The sequence below is a fragment of the Salvelinus fontinalis genome, unplaced genomic scaffold (genome assembly GCF_029448725.1).
Source record: "Salvelinus fontinalis isolate EN_2023a unplaced genomic scaffold, ASM2944872v1 scaffold_2115, whole genome shotgun sequence".
NCBI lineage: Eukaryota > Metazoa > Chordata > Actinopteri > Salmoniformes > Salmonidae > Salvelinus > Salvelinus fontinalis.
Window position 1 is genome coordinate 1 of NW_026602324.1, and position 20,182 is coordinate 20,182.

General features: G+C 42.6%; 1 protein-coding gene across 1 annotated transcript; it reads left to right on the forward strand.

Moving 5' to 3' along the window:
- Nucleotides 1-3: 3 nt before the first annotated feature.
- Nucleotides 4-20,176, forward strand: LOC129850571 (E3 ubiquitin-protein ligase rnf213-alpha-like; the record flags this gene model as incomplete). The annotated part of the gene is made up of 25 exons (XM_055916901.1): nt 4-279; nt 1,649-1,842; nt 3,815-3,985; nt 4,187-4,389; nt 4,612-4,901; nt 5,483-5,742; nt 5,988-6,194; nt 7,726-7,918; nt 8,095-8,150; nt 8,246-8,423; nt 9,095-9,262; nt 9,384-9,482; nt 9,572-9,694; nt 11,817-12,000; nt 12,745-12,918; nt 13,187-13,339; nt 13,514-14,127; nt 14,718-14,877; nt 15,109-15,326; nt 15,448-15,585; nt 15,829-15,993; nt 16,165-17,449; nt 17,574-17,755; nt 17,895-18,050; nt 18,152-20,176. Coding segments are annotated over 25 exons (7,872 nt in total), but the record flags the coding sequence as incomplete, so codon positions are not given.
- Nucleotides 20,177-20,182: the final 6 nt, after the last annotated feature.

The following is a 20,182-nucleotide window of genomic DNA, read 5'->3' on the forward strand; positions in this document are numbered from 1 at the left end:
GCGAAGACCGCTGTCCAGAAAGCTCCAAAGGCTGCTGACGCGAAGACCGCTGTCCAGAAAGCTCCAAAGGTTGCTGACGCAAAGACCACTAAGAACAAGAAAGACGTGGCCAACTCAAAGCAGACGAACCTGGACCAGAATGCGAACGTGAACCAGAATCCTAAGCAGAACCAGACCAGACAGGACAAACAGAAAGGGACAGATGATCATCAGAACCAGGATTCGAAGCAAACCACCGCTGGAAATAAGATGGTGTTTGGCTCTCAGAAGAAATCAGAGGTAATGTAGCTGCTTGACATTACAAAATACACTGAGGGTACAAAACATGCTCTTTCCATGACATAGACTGACCAGGTGAATCCATGTGAAGCTATGCTCCCTTATTGACTTCACTTGTTAAATCCACTTCAAGCCTTGAGACAATTGAGACATGGAGTGTGTATGTGTGCCGTTCAGAGGGTGAATGGGCAAGACAAAATATTGAAGTGCCTTTGAACGGGGTATAGTAGTAGGTGCCAGGCGCATCGGTTTTGACTGTGTCAAGAACTGCAACGCAGCTGGACATTTTAACACTTTGTAGAGTCCATGCCCTCACAAGTTGAGGCTGTTCTTTGGGCAAAAGGGGGTGCACAATATAAGGATTTCCTAATGTTTTGTACACTGGGCCAATTGTGCGCCGTCCTATGGGACTCAAAGGCCATGGCTGGTTGTGGCACAGCCCGGAATATGAACCCAGGTCTGCGATGCAGTGCCTTAACCTGGTTCTCCTGAGTGGTGCAGCGGTTTTTCTTTATCAAATCAAATATATTTGTGTTGCTATGATACGGGCTAGTATTTATTTCCATAAGGTAACCCTAACTTAATATAGCCGTATTATAGACCTGTATTATGGCAACATTTTCCATCATGTGTGCTAATTAACTATATTTGTCAAAAATACTGCTTAGACTAGGTTATTATGGCTGATGTAGTTTGTTTTGTCTAAGGGTGTGGGGGAGCTTGTTACCTTCCCTGACTTGCTGTGTGTTTGAGATCAACTACATTGTAGTCAGACTGCGCAGAACCACTGATCTACAAATCACCTTTAATTTTAGTCTTGAGTAATTATATTCTGTGCTTCACCCTGCTGAAACTCATCCCCTCAAACACACTATTTACATTTTAACATTTGACTTACAATCAGCACATTCAGTTAAGATTGGTATAACAAGCACATATCAGAGTCATTTCAAGTGAAACCCTCCTCATAAAAGCAGCTATCAGCAAAATCCGTGCTAGTAAGAAAATATAAGTTCCAGTTTTCACACGAGCAAGATGAGTAGAGTAGTAAGGTGTTCTGTTTTTTCTTTCTCGGTGTAGGGCGCTAGGGAGGTCAACCAAGTTACTGAGAGACCATCTCTTCAAAGAGCACCTTGGTTGACCTCTGGCCGGGTGGAGAGCAGACTGATCCTCAAACTCTGTTTCCCCTCATGCCAGGTGGTGAGCAGACTGATCCTCAAACTGTTTCCCCTCATGCCAGGTGGAGAGCAGACTGATCCTCAAACTGTTTCTCCTCATGCCAGGTGGAGAGCAGACTGATCCTCAAACTGTTTCTCCTCATGCCAGGTGGAGAGCAGACTGATCCTCAAACTGTTTCTCCTCATGCCAGGTGGAGAGCAAAGGCTCCAGTGTGGACCCACAGGTGAAGGTGGAGAACATGGAGGTCCAGCAGCAGCCTTCCCGTGGGGGAGGAGACGCCTCCTCACCTACACCACAGAGCCCAGGCGTCAAGAAAGAGAAACAGAAAGACAACAAAAGCGATGACTCTGAAACCAAGGGTCAGGATGTTCCACCACCAAAAAGGTATTTACAAATCGTGTGTTGTTCATAACAGAAGTCACACAATTTTAACATGAAGAACCTAAAAGGCACACTTTTCTTGCATTGATAAACATCTATAGGTGCACAAAAGCACTTTCGAAGACACCCACAACCCGCACAGCGCTACTATCCATTGTTGTCTGTGTACACAATGTCGTGCTTATTTCCAAACACGTTTTTGAGAGTGGAAATCCACTCTAACTACAGGTACAGAAGCAAAGAAAGTATTCATACTCCTTGACTTATTCTATATTTTGTTGTCTTACAGCCTGAATTCAAAATTGATTCAATAGAAATATTTTCTCACCCATCTACACACAGTACCCCATAATGACATTAAAAACATGTTTTTACACATTTATTGAAAGGTAAATACAGAAATATTAATTTACATAATTATTCACATCCCTAAGTTAATACTTTGTAGAAGCACCGTTGGTGGCGATTTCAGCTGTGATTCTTTTTGGGTAAGTCTAAGAGCATTTCACTCATCAAGCTTTGTCAAGTTGATCGTTACTTGCTAGACAGCCATAGATTTTAAAGATGATTTAAGTGAACTGAAACAAGGCCACTCAGGAACATTCAATGGCGTCTTGGAAAGCAACTCCAAGTGTATATTTGGCCTTGTGTTTTAGGTTATTGTCTTGCTGAAAGGTGAATTTGTCTCTGAAAGATTTTCCTCTAGGATTTTGCCTGCACTTATAGCTGTATTCTGTTTCTTTTTATCCCAAAAAACTCTAGAACTTGCCGATGACAAGCATACCCATAACATGATGCTTCCACCACTGTGCTTGAAATTATGAAGTGGTACTCAGTGATGTGTTGGATTTGCCAGCAACATAACACTTTGTATTCATAACACTTTGTATAAAGTTCAATTCTTTGCCACATTTCTTTGCAGTATTACTTAAGTGCCTCGTTGCAAACAGGATGCATGTTTTGGAATATTTGTATTCCGTACAGGCTTCCTTCTTTTGACTCTGTCATTTAGGTTAGTATTGTGGAGTAACTATAATGTTATTGATCCATCATCAGTTCTCATATCACAAGCATTAAACAACCTCTAAATGTTTTAAAATCACCCTTGGCTTATGGTTGAATCCCTGAGCAGTTTCTTTCATCTCCGTCAACTGAGTTAGGAAGGACGCCTGTATCTTTGTAGTGACTGGGTGTATTGATACACCATCCAAAGTCTAATTAATAACTTCACCAGGCTCAGAGATATTTAGCGTCTGCTTATTTTTAACCGAGTGGTGCCCTTTTTTGCAAGGCATTGAAAAAGCTCCCTAGTCTTTGTGGTTGAGTCTGTGTTTGAAGTTCACTACTCGATTGAGGGACCTTACAATTCTTACAAAAATCGTGTTCACCACTATTATTGAACACGAGTCCATGCAACTTATGTGATTTGTTAAGCACATTTTTTTACTCCTGAACTTATTTAGGCTTGCCATAACAAAAGGGCTGAATACTTACTGACTCAAGACATTTCAGCGTTTTTAAATTTATTATTCATTTCTACAATTTTCTACCAACAAAATTCCACTTTGACATTATGGGGTATTTGTGTGTGTGTGTGTGTGTGTGTGTGTGTGTGTGTGTGTGTGTGTGTGTGTGTGTGTGTGTGTGTGTGTGTGTGTGTGTGTGTGTGTGTGTGTGTGTGTGTGTAGATCAGTGACACAATCTCAATTGAATCTATTTTAAATTTGGGCTGTAACACAACCGAATGTGGAAAAGGTAAAGGGGTGTGAATACTTTCTGAAGGCCCTGTATGAGGAAGGGTGGAGAGGGGGATTGAACCCCAGTCTCCGGTGGGGGAGGTGCTTGTGCCTGGGAGTATTACATAGTCGACCATGGATCTGCACATTTCAAATCACTTTTATCAGTACCGATCACGCACACCGCCACTTAGCTAATACAATACTCATCTGATTAATTTTGTTTGGTCCAATTTCAGGATCCCTCCAGGGAAAAAACAGGTCTCTGCAAGTGAGAGACTCACAATCTATTTCCACGCTGTCCTCTCAAAGGATTTCAAGCTGAACCCGGACGAGGACCGCATCTTCATCAGGGCTGGGGGGAACATTGGGAACTGGGATACCGATACCGTTGAGCTCACTGTGTCTAAGTAGGTTTTTATATACATGTATCGAATGTATCAGCCGTCAAGACAGTTTAGCCAAATATGTTGAATATGTATTCAATAGGAACCTGCTTATAATGTTCAACAATGTTCCCATCTATCTCACATAGAAAACAACAGACTGGTGGTGGGGGTTAAATGTGTATGATATGTAACAGAGGATAAACCAATGCATTACTTCTACAGGGATCTTGGAGAGCATGGGTTCCTAGTCGAAGGGAGCTTGATCACAAGCAAATCTAATGCAACCGTGTCCATACCATACAAGTACCTCGTCTACAAGCTTAAAAAGCAAAAGTACGAGTATGAGTACATATACAAACTGGATTCTACCTACCCCACCACCAACAGATGTCTTTTTGTCAAATCCCATCTGCTTAATGAAGAAGGTGGGTGCAGTTGCTATAACAATTTCTATAGTAGTTCTTTATTGTAAGTCACTGATTTTAAAATATTCCATTTACTTCATGCAAGTTCAAAACCTTGTTGATTTTTATCATACATCTATTTGGTACTGCTCGTCTATTTTGTTCACACTGTCTTACATGTGAGGAAATTGTCTAAAATGTATGCAAATATATTAAGCAATGATTTATTTTGGTTGGTTTCAGGGGACTGGCATCAGTATGATGACATCATCTGTGTGGAGCCATCCAAGAATGTGCTCAAGCGGCTAAAAGACGCTTTTTGGACGGGTCAAAGGAAAAGTGTCATCGAAGGCCGAGAAATCGCAGGGAAAGTTATGCTGGAGAGTATATTTGACCTCCTCAGGAGCTGGACTGACATTAACTTCAAGAGTTTCCTCAATCAGCTGAATCAGTTTTACCAGATCTATGGGAACCCGTTTGTCTATGAGGAGACACACAAGAAATGGTACTCCTTAGACTACGACGAAAAAGATGTAAGTACAATTCTTAATGTCACACCGGCTCTGGAACTCTCTCCTTCCACCTCTCAAACTCAGAATCCTTCTCCATCTTCCAGTCCTGCCTAAAGACCCACTGCTTCACACTGGCCTAGACGTACCCCCCCACCTACCTGAATGCTAAATGCATGCATGGATGTTACCCCCCGCCCCCTAGCTGTTAGGCTTTTGCTTGTTTTGCGGTCTCCTGCCCTGCCTCCTCTTCTAATTCATCACAGTTATTTTGTTGCTGTTAGAAGTGAAATGAGAGCAAGCATTTCACTCTGTCTATTTGCTTGACTTGTAGAAAAGATGACAGCCGCTAATATGATTTTAACTGCCCAATAAACGTGCGGACGCTGCACAATGCTGTAAATGTGTAGAGGTAATATTGTGTGTGGGAGTTTCATTTCTGGAATGATTGCTGTTTTTTCACATGTATTTTTAATTTGGTTGTCTTATTGTATTTTTCTTTTGTATATGGAAGGGAAAAGCAAATGGATGAGTATTGAGTTGCAGTGTGCAACCGTCCCCAAAACAAATCTGTTAACATTCACTGTTTGTTCTTCCTCCCAAAGGTCAGGAAGCTGCTGAAGCAGTTCATGCTGGATAACGTTGTTCCTCAGCTGCAGAAGGAGGGTGAGGGGAAAAGCTGCTTCATCCAGGACCCCATGAGGGCAGCCGTGGTCATGCTGTACGTGTGGAAGCAGTTCGGCCTCAGGCTGGACCACGGAGAGTCCACCCGGCTCTGCACCGCCCTGTGCTTGCCCAAGCTGCCCAAAGACTCCTTCCTGCAGTACTGGACCGACTTCGCCCAAGCCGTCTCCGGTCTCAAAAAGTGGGTTTTGGCGTCAGGATTTCTGCTTATTTTTTGCCTATTACAGACATTATGATTTGTTTATTTTTATACAGGATGTAATCATTTGTATTATTCAAACTGAGTAATATTTTATACACATTTTCTCATAACAGTTTCTAACAAAGTGCTTGTTAGTGGATGAGTTCTCATTACATTTTTTGGTACAAAAAAATGCTGATGTATTTATTTTTGTGTGAAAATCAACCTATTTTTCTCTGCACTAGCTTGCCAGACATGTTGGTGGCTCTGATCAACAGTGTGAAGACTGAAGGGCCCCGGTGGATTTTGGTGCTCCCCCTGCTCCACCTCCTCAAGGGATCCTCCAAACCGTTCACACCCATATCTACCACTGTCACCACCAAGTACGAGCAGTCCTGGGCGGGCCTCCAAGGCCTCAAAGCAGACATGACACTCAACAGCCAGGACAGGAGGTACAGTACTTCTATTCTCCCCGTGGTATTAGAAAATCATTCCTATTGTCTCACTAGATTACGCTAAAGGTTTGGCCTTTCGTAATTATGTCCTGTTCCTTTTTTGGTAAACAAACAAATTAAATTCCCTCTAGAAATTCCCAAAAATTATATATATTATACATATTGCCGTCGGGAAAGTATTCAGACCCCTTCACTTTTTGCACATTTTGTTACGTTACAGCCTTACTAAAATTGATAAAATGTTTTTTTAAATCCTCAGCAATCTACACACTATCCCATGATGACAACGCGAAAAAACAGGTTTAGAATTTTTGCAAATGTACAAATAAAAAACAAAACACACTACTGTTCAAAAGTTGAGTCACTTAGACATTTCCTTGTTTTTGAAAGAAAAGCACTTTTTTGTCAGATACTATTTAATTTTCATCCGTGCTAACATAATTGCAAAAAGGTTTTCTAATGATCCTTTTAAATGATGATCCTTTTAAAATGATAAACTTGGATTAGAACATAGGAGTGATGGTTGCTGATAATGGGCCTCTGTACGCCTATGTAGATATTCCACAATAAATCAGCGGTTTCCAGCTACAATAGTCATTCACAACATTAACAATGTCTACACTGTATTTCTGATCAATTTGATGTTATTTTAATGGACAAAAAAATACTTTTCTTTCAAAAACAAGGACATTTAAGTGACCCCAAACTTTTGAACAGTAGTGTACCTTATTTACATAAGTATTCAGACCCTTTGCTATGAGACTAGAAAATTGAGCTCAGGTGCACCTAGTTTCCATTAATCATCCTTGAGATGTTTCTACAACTTAATTGGAGTCCATCTGTGGTAGATTAAATTGATTTGACATGATTTGGAAAAGCACACACCTGTCTATACAAGGTCCCACAGTTGACAGTGCATGTCAGGGCACTGGTTCCAAACTTCTTCCATTTAAGAATGATGGAGGCCACTGTGTTCTTGGGGACTTTCAATGCTGCAGAAATGTTTTGATACCCTTCCTCTGAGACAATCATGTCTTGGAGCTCTACGGACAATTCCTTCAACCTCATGGCTTGGTTTTTCTCTGACATGCACTGTCAACTGTGGGACTTTATATAGACAGGTGTGTGCCTTTCCAAATCATGTCCAATCAATTGAATTTACCACAGGTGGACTCCAATTAAGTTGTAGAAACATCTCAAGGATAATCAATGGAAACAAGGTGCACATGAGCTCAATTTTCAAGTCTCATAGCAAAGGGTCTGAATACTTATGTAATTAAGGTATTTCTGTTTTTTATTTTGAATACATTTGTAAAAAAATTATAAAAACCTGTTTTCGCTTTGTCATTATGGGTTATTGTGTGTTGATTGGTGAGTAGTTTTTTTTATTTAATACATTTTTGAATAAAGCTGTAACGTAACAAAATGTAGAAAAAGTGAAGTGGTCTGAATACTTTCTGAATATCATTTATATTTTTTATTGATATTAATTGGTGATATCCCTTCTTTTTTCCCTCCTTTGTTTTAGAGCGATGTTGAATCTCATGAAAAACAATGGCCATCTGGTTGAGATGGACAGACTAGTGTCTCGGTCCTGGATGTGTCTGCTGCCCATAGAGGACCTGATGGAATGCAGCGTCCTCATCAACGTGGACCTGCTGGACCTGCTCCATCTCTTCACTCTGAGGGCCCCTCAAGATGTCACCTATAGCAACAAGCAGGTGAGCTGGACACTAGTTTCCCCCCTGACTACAGGGCTTTTTCAGCATACTCTCGCCTCTGTCTTTCTTATCTCTTTCCTAGCCAATAAACCCAGAATGTTTTTAAAAGTATTATAGAGCGTTGAAGGTTTCAAATCAACTTGTTTTTTAACAATGTGTTTTTTTCTGCCCTGCAGTATGTGTCGGACACTCTCTCACATATTCAAAGCAATCTCATCGAGGAGAAATACAGGTGATTGACTTACTGTAACTCATTTGGTTCACTTGTTTCCTTTTGATCTTTGATGATAGTTGTTGTAAAACATCCGCGTTTTTTTGTGGTTGCAGTTGTTTTAGTGAGGCGTATGGCAGAGAATGCTTGGCAACAGCAGTGAAACTTTTTGAGAAGATCTGCAAAGGAGTCCGGTCCACTTCAACCTACACTCAGAACTTCACAGACATCCCTGTGGCATGCATGAACATGGTTGTCTCTGTATCTGAGTTTGCCCGGGCCTTTGAGTCACAGGTATGTGGAGATCAAGTAGAAAATGTCTGATGACTCATTTAGACTTTGCCCAAGATAAGCGGTTGGCCAACAGTATGTATGGACTGACTGTCTAGATAACAAGGTTATGTTTTAAACAGAAAATCATGAAGAAGACGTGTTTGATTCTGACCACTATCTTGGATTTCTGGGAATTTTCAGGGACTTCACAATACTATATTATCATAATACATAGGTGCCGATACGATATGTATTTGGATTCTATATGTTCCATAATTCTTTATTGCGATTCAATGTTCCAAACATATTTCTCACTATATGTCTGCTGCAGAGCGATAAGAGAGAGCATGAGAAAACGAGTTTTGATCAAGTCGGGGAAATAAAAGTGCTAAAAACATGTTGGTTCACTATTTAAAAAGAAGATGGAGAACAAGCTCTAAATGGAGAAATACCAGAGTTTTGGTGCAGGTACAGCTGACTAGTTCAGACTATAGAAAAATATTTACTAGAAAGGACATTCCCATTTAAGTCAATTTTCTGTGATGGGTGGACCGGCGGCCATATTGAGTGTACCCATGAGTGTTCCAGTCAAATTGCTGTGGTTTGATGGTCTTTGTCCCTTCTAGTAGTTCTATTTCTATGGTTAAGACATTTCCGAAAAAGGATGGAGTTAACTTATCATTCCTTTCAAGGCAACTAAGGACGTGGAAAGAGAGCATATGCATGCCAAGGAGCTGGAGCTGCTATCCGAGGCGATGGTGATCGTCAGATCCTGGATCGGCAAAACCTTCAGAGAGCGGTTGCTGGCCAGGGGTATGACCACCTTGTACCTCAGTGTCAATGTCACCACAGAGATAGAGGTGAGGAGAAAATGATACATTTTTGTTGTGCATATCATGACCATGATTTTTTTTTTCATGTGTAGTTCTATATCGTTTAAAAAAACACATTTTTATGACGATGCTCTTTTTTATTTGCCAGATGTGGAACAACATAATCTCTCTCAAGTTCGCCAATGACGATTTCACAAAAGAATGGAGACAAACGTTCACTAGGGACTTGGAGGGCAAACTGAAACAGGTATGAAACTGCCACACATACAGTATAATTGAGACCTGACTGAAATAGCCATTGGTGAATTGACGGAAATACCTTTTCTGCATTTCTAGGAGTCTCCTCTGGATCAGATAGAGATCTACTGTTCCAAGATTGAGGTCCTGAATGAATCTCACCCTCACGTAGCCAAGAGTATCGAGAAATGTGCCCTGGAAGCTGTCACCTCACTGTGCCAGGTAAGTAGACTCATGGTAACACTTCAAGTAAATACAGATTCAAAATACTGTACCAGTCAAAAGTTTGGACACACCTACTCATTCCAGGGTTTTTCTTTATTTTTACTATTTTCTACATTGTAGAATAATAGTGAATACATCAAAACTATGAAATAACACATGGAATCATGTAGTAACCAAAAAAGTGTTAAACAATTCAAAATATATTTGAGGTTCTTCAAAGTAGCCACCCTTTGCCTTGATGACAGTTTTGCACACTCTTGGCATTCTCTCAACCAGCCTCATGAGGTAGTCACCTGGAATGCATTTCAATTAAAAGGTGTGCCTTGATAAAAGTTAACTTGTGGAATTTCTTTCCTTTATGCGTTGGAGCCAAACAGTTGTGTTGTGACAAGGTAGGGGTGGTATATAGAAGATAGCCCTATTTGGTCAAATACCAGGTCCGTATTTGACAAGAACTGCTCAAATAAGCAAAGAGAAATGACAGTCCGTCATTACTTTAAGATACGAAAGTCAGTCAATCCGGAAAACCATCAAGCGCTATGATGAAACTTGCTCTCATGAGGACCGCCACAGGAGAGGAAGACCCAGTGTTACATCTGCTGCAGAGGATACGTTCATTACAGTTACAATTCCCAATCTGGCCCTCAAACCATCATGGTCACCTAATAATCCCCACTTTACAATTGGCTCATTCATCCCCCTCCTCTCCCCTGTAACTATTCCCCAGGTCGTTGCTGCAAATGAGAACGTGTTCTCAGTCAACTTACCTGGTAAAATAACGGTAAAATAAATAAATAAATAAAAACAGTTAACTGCACCTCAGATTGCAGCTCAAATAAATGCTTCACAGAGTTCAAGTAACAGACACATGTCACCATCAACTGTTCAGAGGAGACTGCGTGAATCAGGCCTTCGTGGTCAAATTGCTGCAAAGAAACCACTACTAAAGGACACCAGTAAGAAGAAGAGACTTGCTTGGGCCAAGAAACATGAGCAATTGACATTAGACTGGTGGAATTCTGTCCTTTCGTCTGATGAGTCCAAATGTGAGATTTTTGGTTCCAACCGCCATGTCTTTTTGAGACGCGGAGTAGGTGAATGGATGATCTCCGCATGTGTGGTTACCACCGTGAGCATGGAGGAGGAGGTGTGGGGGTGCTTTGCTGGTGACACTGTCTGTGATTTATTCAGAATTATAGGCACACTTAACCAGCATGGCTACCACAGCATTCTGCCGCGATACGCCATCCCATCTGGTTTGCGCTTAGTGGGACTATCATTTGTTTTTAACAGGACAATGACCCAAAACACACCCCCAGGTTGTGTAAGGGCTATTTGACCAACGAGAGTGATGGAGTGCTGCATCAGATGACCTGGCCTCCACAATCACCCGACCTCAACCCTATTGAAATGGTTTAGGATGAGTTGGACCGCAGAGTGACGGAAAAGAAGCCAACAAGTGCTCAGCATATGTGGGAACTCCTTCAAGACTGTTGGAAAAGCATTCCAGGAGAAGCTGGTTGAGAGAATGTCAATAGTGTGCAAAGTTGTCATCAAGGCAAAGGGTGGCTACATTGAAGAATCTCTAATTTAAAATATATTTTGATTTGTTTAACACTTTTTTTGGTTACTACATGATTCCATATGTTATTTCATAGTTTTGTTGTCTTCACTATTATTTTACAATGTAAGAAAAATGAATGAGTAGGTGTGTCCAAACGTTTGACTTGTACTGTATTGTGTGTAACAGTGATAACACCAAGTAAAACTGAAATGATAACTTAAAACACAAAATATAAATATCCATTAACAAACCTATTATAGCTTAGACTCATTTCCACATCCTGAACACATACTACTTAAATAAAAACATAGCCTTTTCTTAGTAAAACGCAAAAGTAAAAATGAAATCAATACAGTAGTCTTTCCACCATATAGTTATATTTTAGGAACCTTTTATAAGCAGGTATGAGCCCATATTAAACTCAACCGCTTCTGAATGAAATGGAAAATAAACCTTGATGAAGAAGTTGGCTAATACACAAACCTAATCTCTTATTTTAGGAATTCATATCCTGTACAAATCTCAATCTCTTCAATGTTTTTTCTTCTCACACAGAGCAAGTCTGAGGGTAAACTCTTTGACCGGTTGAAGATAAACTGGAAGTTTGGCAAACTCATCTCAGCCATCATCCAGAAGTCCTGGCCGAGAAACGAGCGTGGTGATTACCACGAAGACGAAGACGTGGTCTTTCAACACCTGCTCTCCTGGACAGCCGCCAAGAACATCTTCCAGCTACACGGTACTTCCATCAGTCTATTTACTGTACTTCCATCAGTCTATTTACTGTACTTCCATCAGTCTATTTACTGTACTTCCATCAGTCTATTTACTGTACTTCCATCAGTCTATTTACTGTACTTCCATCAGTCTATTTACTGTACTTCCATCAGTCTATTCACTGTACTTCCATCAGTCTATTTACTGTACTTCCATCAGTCTATTTACTGTACTTCCATCAGTCTATTTACTGTACTTCCATCAGTCTATTCACTGTACTTCCATCAGTCTATTTACTGTACTTCCATCAGTCTATTTACTGTACTTCCATCAGTCTATTTACTGTACTTCCATCAGTCTATTTACTGTACTTCCATCAGTCTATTTACTGTACTTCCATCAGTCTATTTACTCTACTTCCATCAGTCTATTTACTCTACTTCCATCAGTCTATTTACTCCCATCAGTCTATTTACTCTACTTCCATCAGTCTATTTGCCTGTTTTAGTGTGTGGTCCGATTTCATGATGATTTTGGCTGCCGTATGGTCCCGAAAGACTCTCCTCTTCTGGCCGTCTTTGGCCATCACTGTGTACCAGCCCTGGAGTTCAATTGTATGTGGTGTTTAATAGTTTTTGTGATCTCAATGAGACTTTTCTGGTTTCAAATTGAGAGTCCTGTAACTGTCTCAAGCATTTAACCCATCTTGTTTCAGTATCCAGCTGCTTTTACCCCATATTGTAATGTAAATCCTATGTGGTTTTAGGTGCAGATGAAAAGCTGATTGAGCAGCTCTCTGAAGAAGCCAGGGACAGGATGGCCGTAGCTATCTCTTCCTTCACTGCCATCTCCAACCAGCTGGTCCACGGAAACATCCGGATCAAACTGCTCAACTCCGTCTTGGGGAAGAGGGATACCTTCACAGAGCTGCTGAAAATAGGTAATGAAAGGTTGTGTTTTTTAGGGTTGAAAACGTCCATTACGTTTCCATCTTTTTCAGAAATCCTGGTTGGAAGATTCTTTCCTTTGGGAAATCCTCAACCGGGATTTAAAAAAAATTATATTTAAACTTTTGGAACATTTCCATAATTTTGCAACCCAAGTTCCCTGTTCATATGAAAGGATTTCATAATATCGATAAAGGCTGTCTTTTTTTATTAGTCTTAGTGCTGTTTGCTTATGAAATGTGTGTTTTGATCTAAATGCAGACTGTCTTTCGGAGAATGAGCGCTACAAGGACAGCGCCCCCATGAAAAGGCTGCTAATGTGTAGGCAGGAGGAGGTGAAAGCTGTCTACCATGAGAAGGAGCTGGTGGAAGTCCTGCTTACTATGAGCCGCAAACTACAGGAACATGTCGTAGGTAGGTGTGTTTGTGTGTGTATTCGGTCAAAGGTCCACACAAAGCTGCTACGCAGGTCTGTGTTTGTGAGAAGTCAAATGGGTGAATGAAAGTAAAATCTTTCGAGGGAAGGTTGCGTTTGGCCAGTCTGATCAGTGGTCCTAATCGTTTTCATGCTTTATCCCTCTGTTGCAGTTCAATTTGAAGGCTTGGAAGCAAGACTTCAGACCAACATTGAGGCAATGACCCTTGACCAATTCATGGGGGTCCATCCATTCGATCAACTCTCATCTCCAACGGCCGGTGTAGTCACCTTCTTCGAACTTGAGGACGATGTGAGAGAGATGGCAGAGGTTCTGCACAGATTTAAAGACAGCTACATCTTCAAGTTGTGCTGGGAGAAACAGGCCCAAGACCTTGCCAGAGGAGATACATATGATGAAGAACCTGAGGAATCGGTTGACTACTTTGTAGGACCAGTCGAGATACACAGTGATATTTTTCTTCCTTGCTACGCGAAGTACGATAAGATCTACAAATGCCTGAAGAACGGCAGCCTTCGGCTCGAAGAGGTCGATACTCTCTTCAAGGCCTACAGGGGCAAGTACGAAGAGCTGGCGCAGGACTTTGATATCATGTGCAGAAACGACAAGTCGGATAACAAACAGTGGATCCAGAGAAGGGTGCAGCAGATTGAGCAGTACCACGAGCTTCACCTGGCTGTGGAGTCTGCTCAGGTCATCATGTTGGTCAAGCAGACGCTCAACCTTCAAGGCAACTTCCAAGTCCTGCAGACACTGCTAGAAGTTGTGAGTTGGTGTGAATTTCCATTTAATTTATTTATCACGGGTATAAAACAAATGTCAACTTGTTTTGAGCACATTCACTGACGTAGCTAGCTAGCTTGTTACCTTGGTAATAAACTTATTCTAGCCAGCCAACTGTCCTAAACTACCGCTCAAACAAAAAATGTTAGCAAGTTTGCTTTTGCCACTAGGCAACATTGTATCAGCTTTCTAGCCACTACTGTCCTGGCCACCACTGCTGAAAATGACAGTGCTCGTCTCAAGGTGGTTTTACAAATTAATGCTAGCTAGCTCACAAACTGCATCGCGCCGATGTCGCGCTACACTTGAATTTAAAAAGGTAATTTACGTTTGAGCTGACACCCGTGGCGTTTACCATAAATATTATCTCGTAGAATGTCAATGACATTGTCAGGTGCGCTGTCGGCGCAGTGTGATTTGTTTGAATCCCGGCCAAAGTTATCTGAAGCTAACATTGCCAGGATGTGTGTTTGGTTTTCTGTATGGAACTAAACCAATCAGAACCAAGTATTCAGCCAAGTACTGGTAGAACAAACAATACTCAAACAAATTCTGTATTTCTCTGTTGTCAGACGCATGAGGACTTTAAGAGGGAGCACCTGGATCGTATTGACAATGACCTGATGCAGACAAAGCTGGTTCTGGTGGACATCACAGAGCCCCGCAGACTGTGTCTCCAGGAGCTCGGCCTCAGGAAAAACTTTGTTATCTGGGTTAAAGAGGCTCTTGAAGGTAAATGGGGTGATCATCTTTACCTTCAGGAGACTAACCTGTCAGTAATCAGTCACTAACTGTATCTATTGAAAATAGACAGTCATGTTTCGTGTAATTATATTTAATGTGATTATCATGAGGTCTCATGTTATTTGTTATACTGTATCTGAACTGCTTGTCTGCACAATTACCCATTGTGGGATAAATGTAGTGCTATTGGATTAATCAGTCTGTTGTGCTCTATTCCAGATATCAACGAGCTTAAAGTGTTTGTTGACCTGGCTTCCATCTCTGCTGGGGAGAATGACCTCGACGTGGACCGGGTGGCCTGTTTCCATGATGCTGTCCTGGGTTACTCTCCGATGCTGTACGAACTGAAGCCAGACTCCGGTTTCCAGGCCTTCAAGGAGGTGCTGAAAAAGCTGTGGAGGGCATTGGATAATGACAACAACCTCCCAAAGAAGCTAGTGAGGAAGTTTTATGATATTTAACTTACTTTCAACCTACCTTAAATATGCCAAAACTTCAAAAAGTTACCTATCCCTTTAAAAGCGGAAAACTACCTGACTGTGAATGTCCTTATTGCAGCGTGACACAGCGCGCCACCTGGAGTGGTTGAAGACTGTGAAGGACAGCCATGGATCTGTGGAACTATCCTCTCTCTCCTTAGCATCAGCCATCAACAGTAAAGGAATCTACATCATCAGTGCCCAGAACCAAAAGAAGGTAGGCCTGAAAAACAATTCATAGAATATACAGTTGTTAGTTTCAACCATCTTTAAAAGTATCAGCTGTTACTCATGTTCATTTTAGCCAGGACTTTGTTCCAACTGATTTACCGAAGCTTTGAAGTTCGGTTAAAACGTTTACCAATCCAGTGTGTAGAATGATTCTTCAGTGGATTAGAATAATTATATCATAGTTCTACAGTGACATGCTTCAACAATTTTTGTCTTTTTGTCCTTCCAGTTGAGCCTGGACACGGCCCTGAAACTGCAGATCCCAGAGGAGCACGACGAGGGCCATGAGATGCGCCGTTACTCCCTGGAGGACCTGAGGGAACTGCAGAACAAACTCATGCTCATGTCTGGGAAAGGCGACCAGGGCCAGTGTGAGGTGGACCAGTTTGCAGAGGTACTGTAGTGTTTTTCTTTCTTTAATTGAACCTTTTCTTTAACCATGCATGTCAGTTAAGGTTGAAGCCTCTTCTTCAAGGTGAGCTTGGTAGTCATATAGTTATAGAAGAGAGGAGCATTTGGTATGGGCCGTTATAAACAAGTATTCACTTTGTGTTCTTTTCCTCAGGTTTTCGCCAGTGTCCAGAGGCTAGCTGTGGCATTCATTGCCCTGTTCACGGCAGGGAACCCCCTGTTCAGACACTGGGAGGCCAACATCAACTGTAGTTCCCTCAGCCAAGACGCCGGCATCTTCATGGACTTCAACCTTGGCAGCATTGTCAGTGAGATTATGGTGGATGGCAGCATCGTGGAGCAGCTTCCTGAGCTGTGCAGGAAGATGGAGAAGTGTCTGAAGTACTGGAACGACTTCATGGACAAACAGAGATCCCACAATTACTACCTGAACTACTACACTGCCGAGCAGATCGTATACCTGTGCAGTAAGCTGACTCAGCAGAATGTGTCGAATTTGGAGGAACAAGTTCTCATGATGCTCTCCTTTGTCAAACCCAACTGCACAGCTTCCGATCTTAGGCAAACCTGGCACACACTGCAATACGAGATCCTCACTAACCCACCTGTGCAAAATGAGGACGTTGACTTCCAGACTTTTGTTGAGGTGCCGAGCGGTGTACAGGGAGGTCTGGATTTCATTGGAGAGTTGAATCTCTCTTCAGACAATCTTCCAAGTCTTGTGGAGCACATTAGCGGCTCAGGAAAGTTGGACTTGATGTGGAACGCCTACATGAGAGACATGAAGTGTTTCCTCCCAGACACTCTCGACGTCCGAAGCTTTGGAAGACTGCTAGAAATTCTGGCCAACATAAGTGATGAGAATGAAGGAGACATGACTGATGAGAAGAAATACAAAAGCATTGAAAGATTGATGCCCAAGGGCCTGGCTATCGGAAGTCCAAACCTCATAGTTTCCCCACACGACGAGATCCTGACGTCTTGCATCTCCATTTACATGAGCAGCAAACACGAGCCGCTGCCCACATACGACGAGGTCCTATTGTGCAACTCCTCCACACCTTACGAGCAGGTGGAGCTGTTCCTCAGACGCTGCCTCACTGCCGGCTACAGAGGAGAGAAGATTTACACCATGCTCTACGGCGATCAGCTGAGCTACGAAGTCAGCTCCAAGGTGGAGAGCTTTTTCCAGCGAATTAAAATGCAGAGCAGGAAGGACTACAGGCTCGTGATCATCTGCAGCTCGGACAGAGAGCATGCCTACCTTCCCTCGGCTTTCAGCCAGTACAGGTTACACATGGTGCCCCAGGAACCCCTGAGCAGCATCCAGAGATACCTCAACAAACACTACACGGTCCCGTCAGATCAGAGCAGTGCTGCTGCTGTGTTTAAGGACAGAATGTTTGTTGGAGTTGTGTCGTCCAGTAGAGCTGGAGTTGGTGAGTATGTTTGGCCTTCAGTTTATGTATACTCCTGTGTTGATCATTGAATTGGTGGTTTGATATATCCTACTTATCCGCTGGATTTATTCTTAAAATAGTGACATGTTCTTCACACTTTCAGGTAAGTCCCTTTACATCAAGAGGCTGTATGAAAAACTGAAACACTCCACCAAGAAGCCGTCACTGCTGAAATGCATCCGCTTGATCGAGCCAAGGGTTGATGAGAACGTTATTGTTCAGTCCCTGCTGAATACCCCCAAGTCGAAAGAGCTCATCATCTTCCACTTCGATGTCACATCTTCGGTAAATATACTGTAGCCTATTGGTCATTATTATTTGTTTAGTGATAGTTTAAACTATTTTTTGATAGAATATTTATCCATGTAGATTCGTTTTGTGATATTTTGATGAAATTCAAATTAAAAAAATGTTTTATCAACAGGTGCGGAAAGGCCTCTATGAGTTTCTCTTTAAACTGTTGGTCTTGGGATATTTGATGGATTCTGAGGGAAGGATGTGGAAATGCAGCAACAAGCAGCTTTATGTCATTGAGATCCTACAGTCAACAGTAAACTTGCCCAGAAATGGCCCAAGAGCGGTAAATATTTAGTCTCTTGGTGTTAAATCCCATACATTTTGATTGTGATAAGAGAAAAAGTACACTCGCACTTTTGTTCCTCACACTTTATTTCTTTACAGAATGCAAGTGCCAACTCCACATTCCTGGATGTGTTCCCAAATGTCTTCTGCCGCCCACCAAAAGAGGTTCTAGATCTGGAAATGAGGATGCTGGAGGACCCCTCCGTTGTAAAGCTTGAAGACCCATTCATGGATGACAAAGAGTTCAGGAGTGAAGCATACCAACGACCCTACCAGTATCTGACGCGTTTCCATAATCAAATTGACCTGGACACCTTCATGTACAATGGGGTGGAAGGCACCTATGTAGAATGTCTACAGATGCTCTTTATGTTCTGTGGCATAATGGACCCATCGTGGGCCGAGTTAAGGAATTTCGTATGGTTCCTCAACCTTCAACTACGAGACTGTGAGACGTCAGTCTTTTGTGATGCCTCTTTCACCGGGGACACCCTCCAGGGATTCAAGAACTTTGTGGTGGACTTCATGATTCTGATGGCCAAGGACTTTGCCACACCGTCCCTCAGCATCTCAGACCAGAGCCCCGGGAGGCAGCAAATGGACCTGACTGGGGTCAGCGACGAAGACTTGGCACCCTTCCGGATCAGGAAGAGATGGGAGTCAGAACCACATCCGTATATCTTCTTCAACGATGACCATGTGTCCATGACCTTCATTGGCTTCCATCTTCAGCCCAACGAACAGAACTCTGTTGACGCCATCGATCCATCCACAAGTAGGGTGATCAAAAGAGACATCATGACCAGAGAGCTGTATGAGGGTCTAAAGCTACAGAGAGTCCCTTTCAATATCGACTTTGACCAACTGCCCAGAGGGGAGAAGATTGAACGCCTTTGCAACGTCTTGGGAATCCAGTGGCCTCTTGATCCTGACGAAACGTATGAGCTCACCACTGACAATATACTGAAGATGCTGGCCATCCACATGCGGTTCAGGTGTGGCATCCCAGTCATCATCATGGGGGAGACAGGCTGTGGGAAGACAAGGCTCATTAAATTCCTATGTGAACTTAGGAGGAGTGGAGTGGCCACGGAGAACATGAAGCTAGTCAAAGTTCATGGTGGAACCAGCTCAGACATGATCTACAGCAAAATCCGGGAAGCAGAAGCCATTGCGTTCACCAACAAACAAGACTACGGCTTTGACTCTGTCCTCTTCTTTGACGAGGCCAACACCACGGAAGCCATCAGCAGTATCAAGGAAGTCCTCTGTGATAATACAGTGGAGGGAGAGTGTTTGGTGCCCCATTGCGGCTTGCAGATCATCGCCGCATGCAACCCTTACAGAAAACACACTAACGAGATGATTCAGAGGTTGGAGTCTGCTGGACTGGGATATCGAGTCCGAGCTGAAGAGACTGATGAGAAGCTGGGTTCCATCCCTCTCCGCCAGTTGGTGTACAGAGTCCAGGCCTTGCCCCCCAGCATGATACCTCTGGTGTGGGACTTTGGCCAGCTCAATGATCACACTGAAAAAATGTACATCCAGCAGATTGTCCAGAGGGTGGTTGAGACCAACACGATCGATATAGTATACACCAGGTTGATCGCGGAAGTCCTGTCTGCTTCGCAGATGTACATGCGGACGAGGAAAGACGAATGTAGCTTCGTAAGTCTGAGGGATGTAGAACGTTGCATGCAAGCCTTTGTGTGGTTCTACAAAAACCATGCGATGCTGCTTGCTGAGCTAAATCAGTATCAGAGAAATCAAAACGCAGAGAGGAGTGAGAGGAACCAGAGGGAGCCAGAAGCAAGAGACCCAGTCTTGTGGTCTGTAGTGATGGCTCTGGGAGTATGCTACCATGCTTGCTTGGAAAACAAGGACAAGTACAGACAGCGAATCTGCAAATACCTCACTGAAACCTACACCCCATTCAAAGTGATGCAGGAGATCTCCCTCATGCAGGATCTCCTTCTGAGCGGAGTGCCCATGGGGGAAACTATTGCACGAAACAACGCTCTGAAAGAGAATGTCTTCATGATGGTGGTCTGTATAGAGCTGAGAATCCCCCTCTTCTTGGTGGGGAAACCTGGGAGTTCAAAATCTCTGTCTAAAACCTTGGTGGCAGAT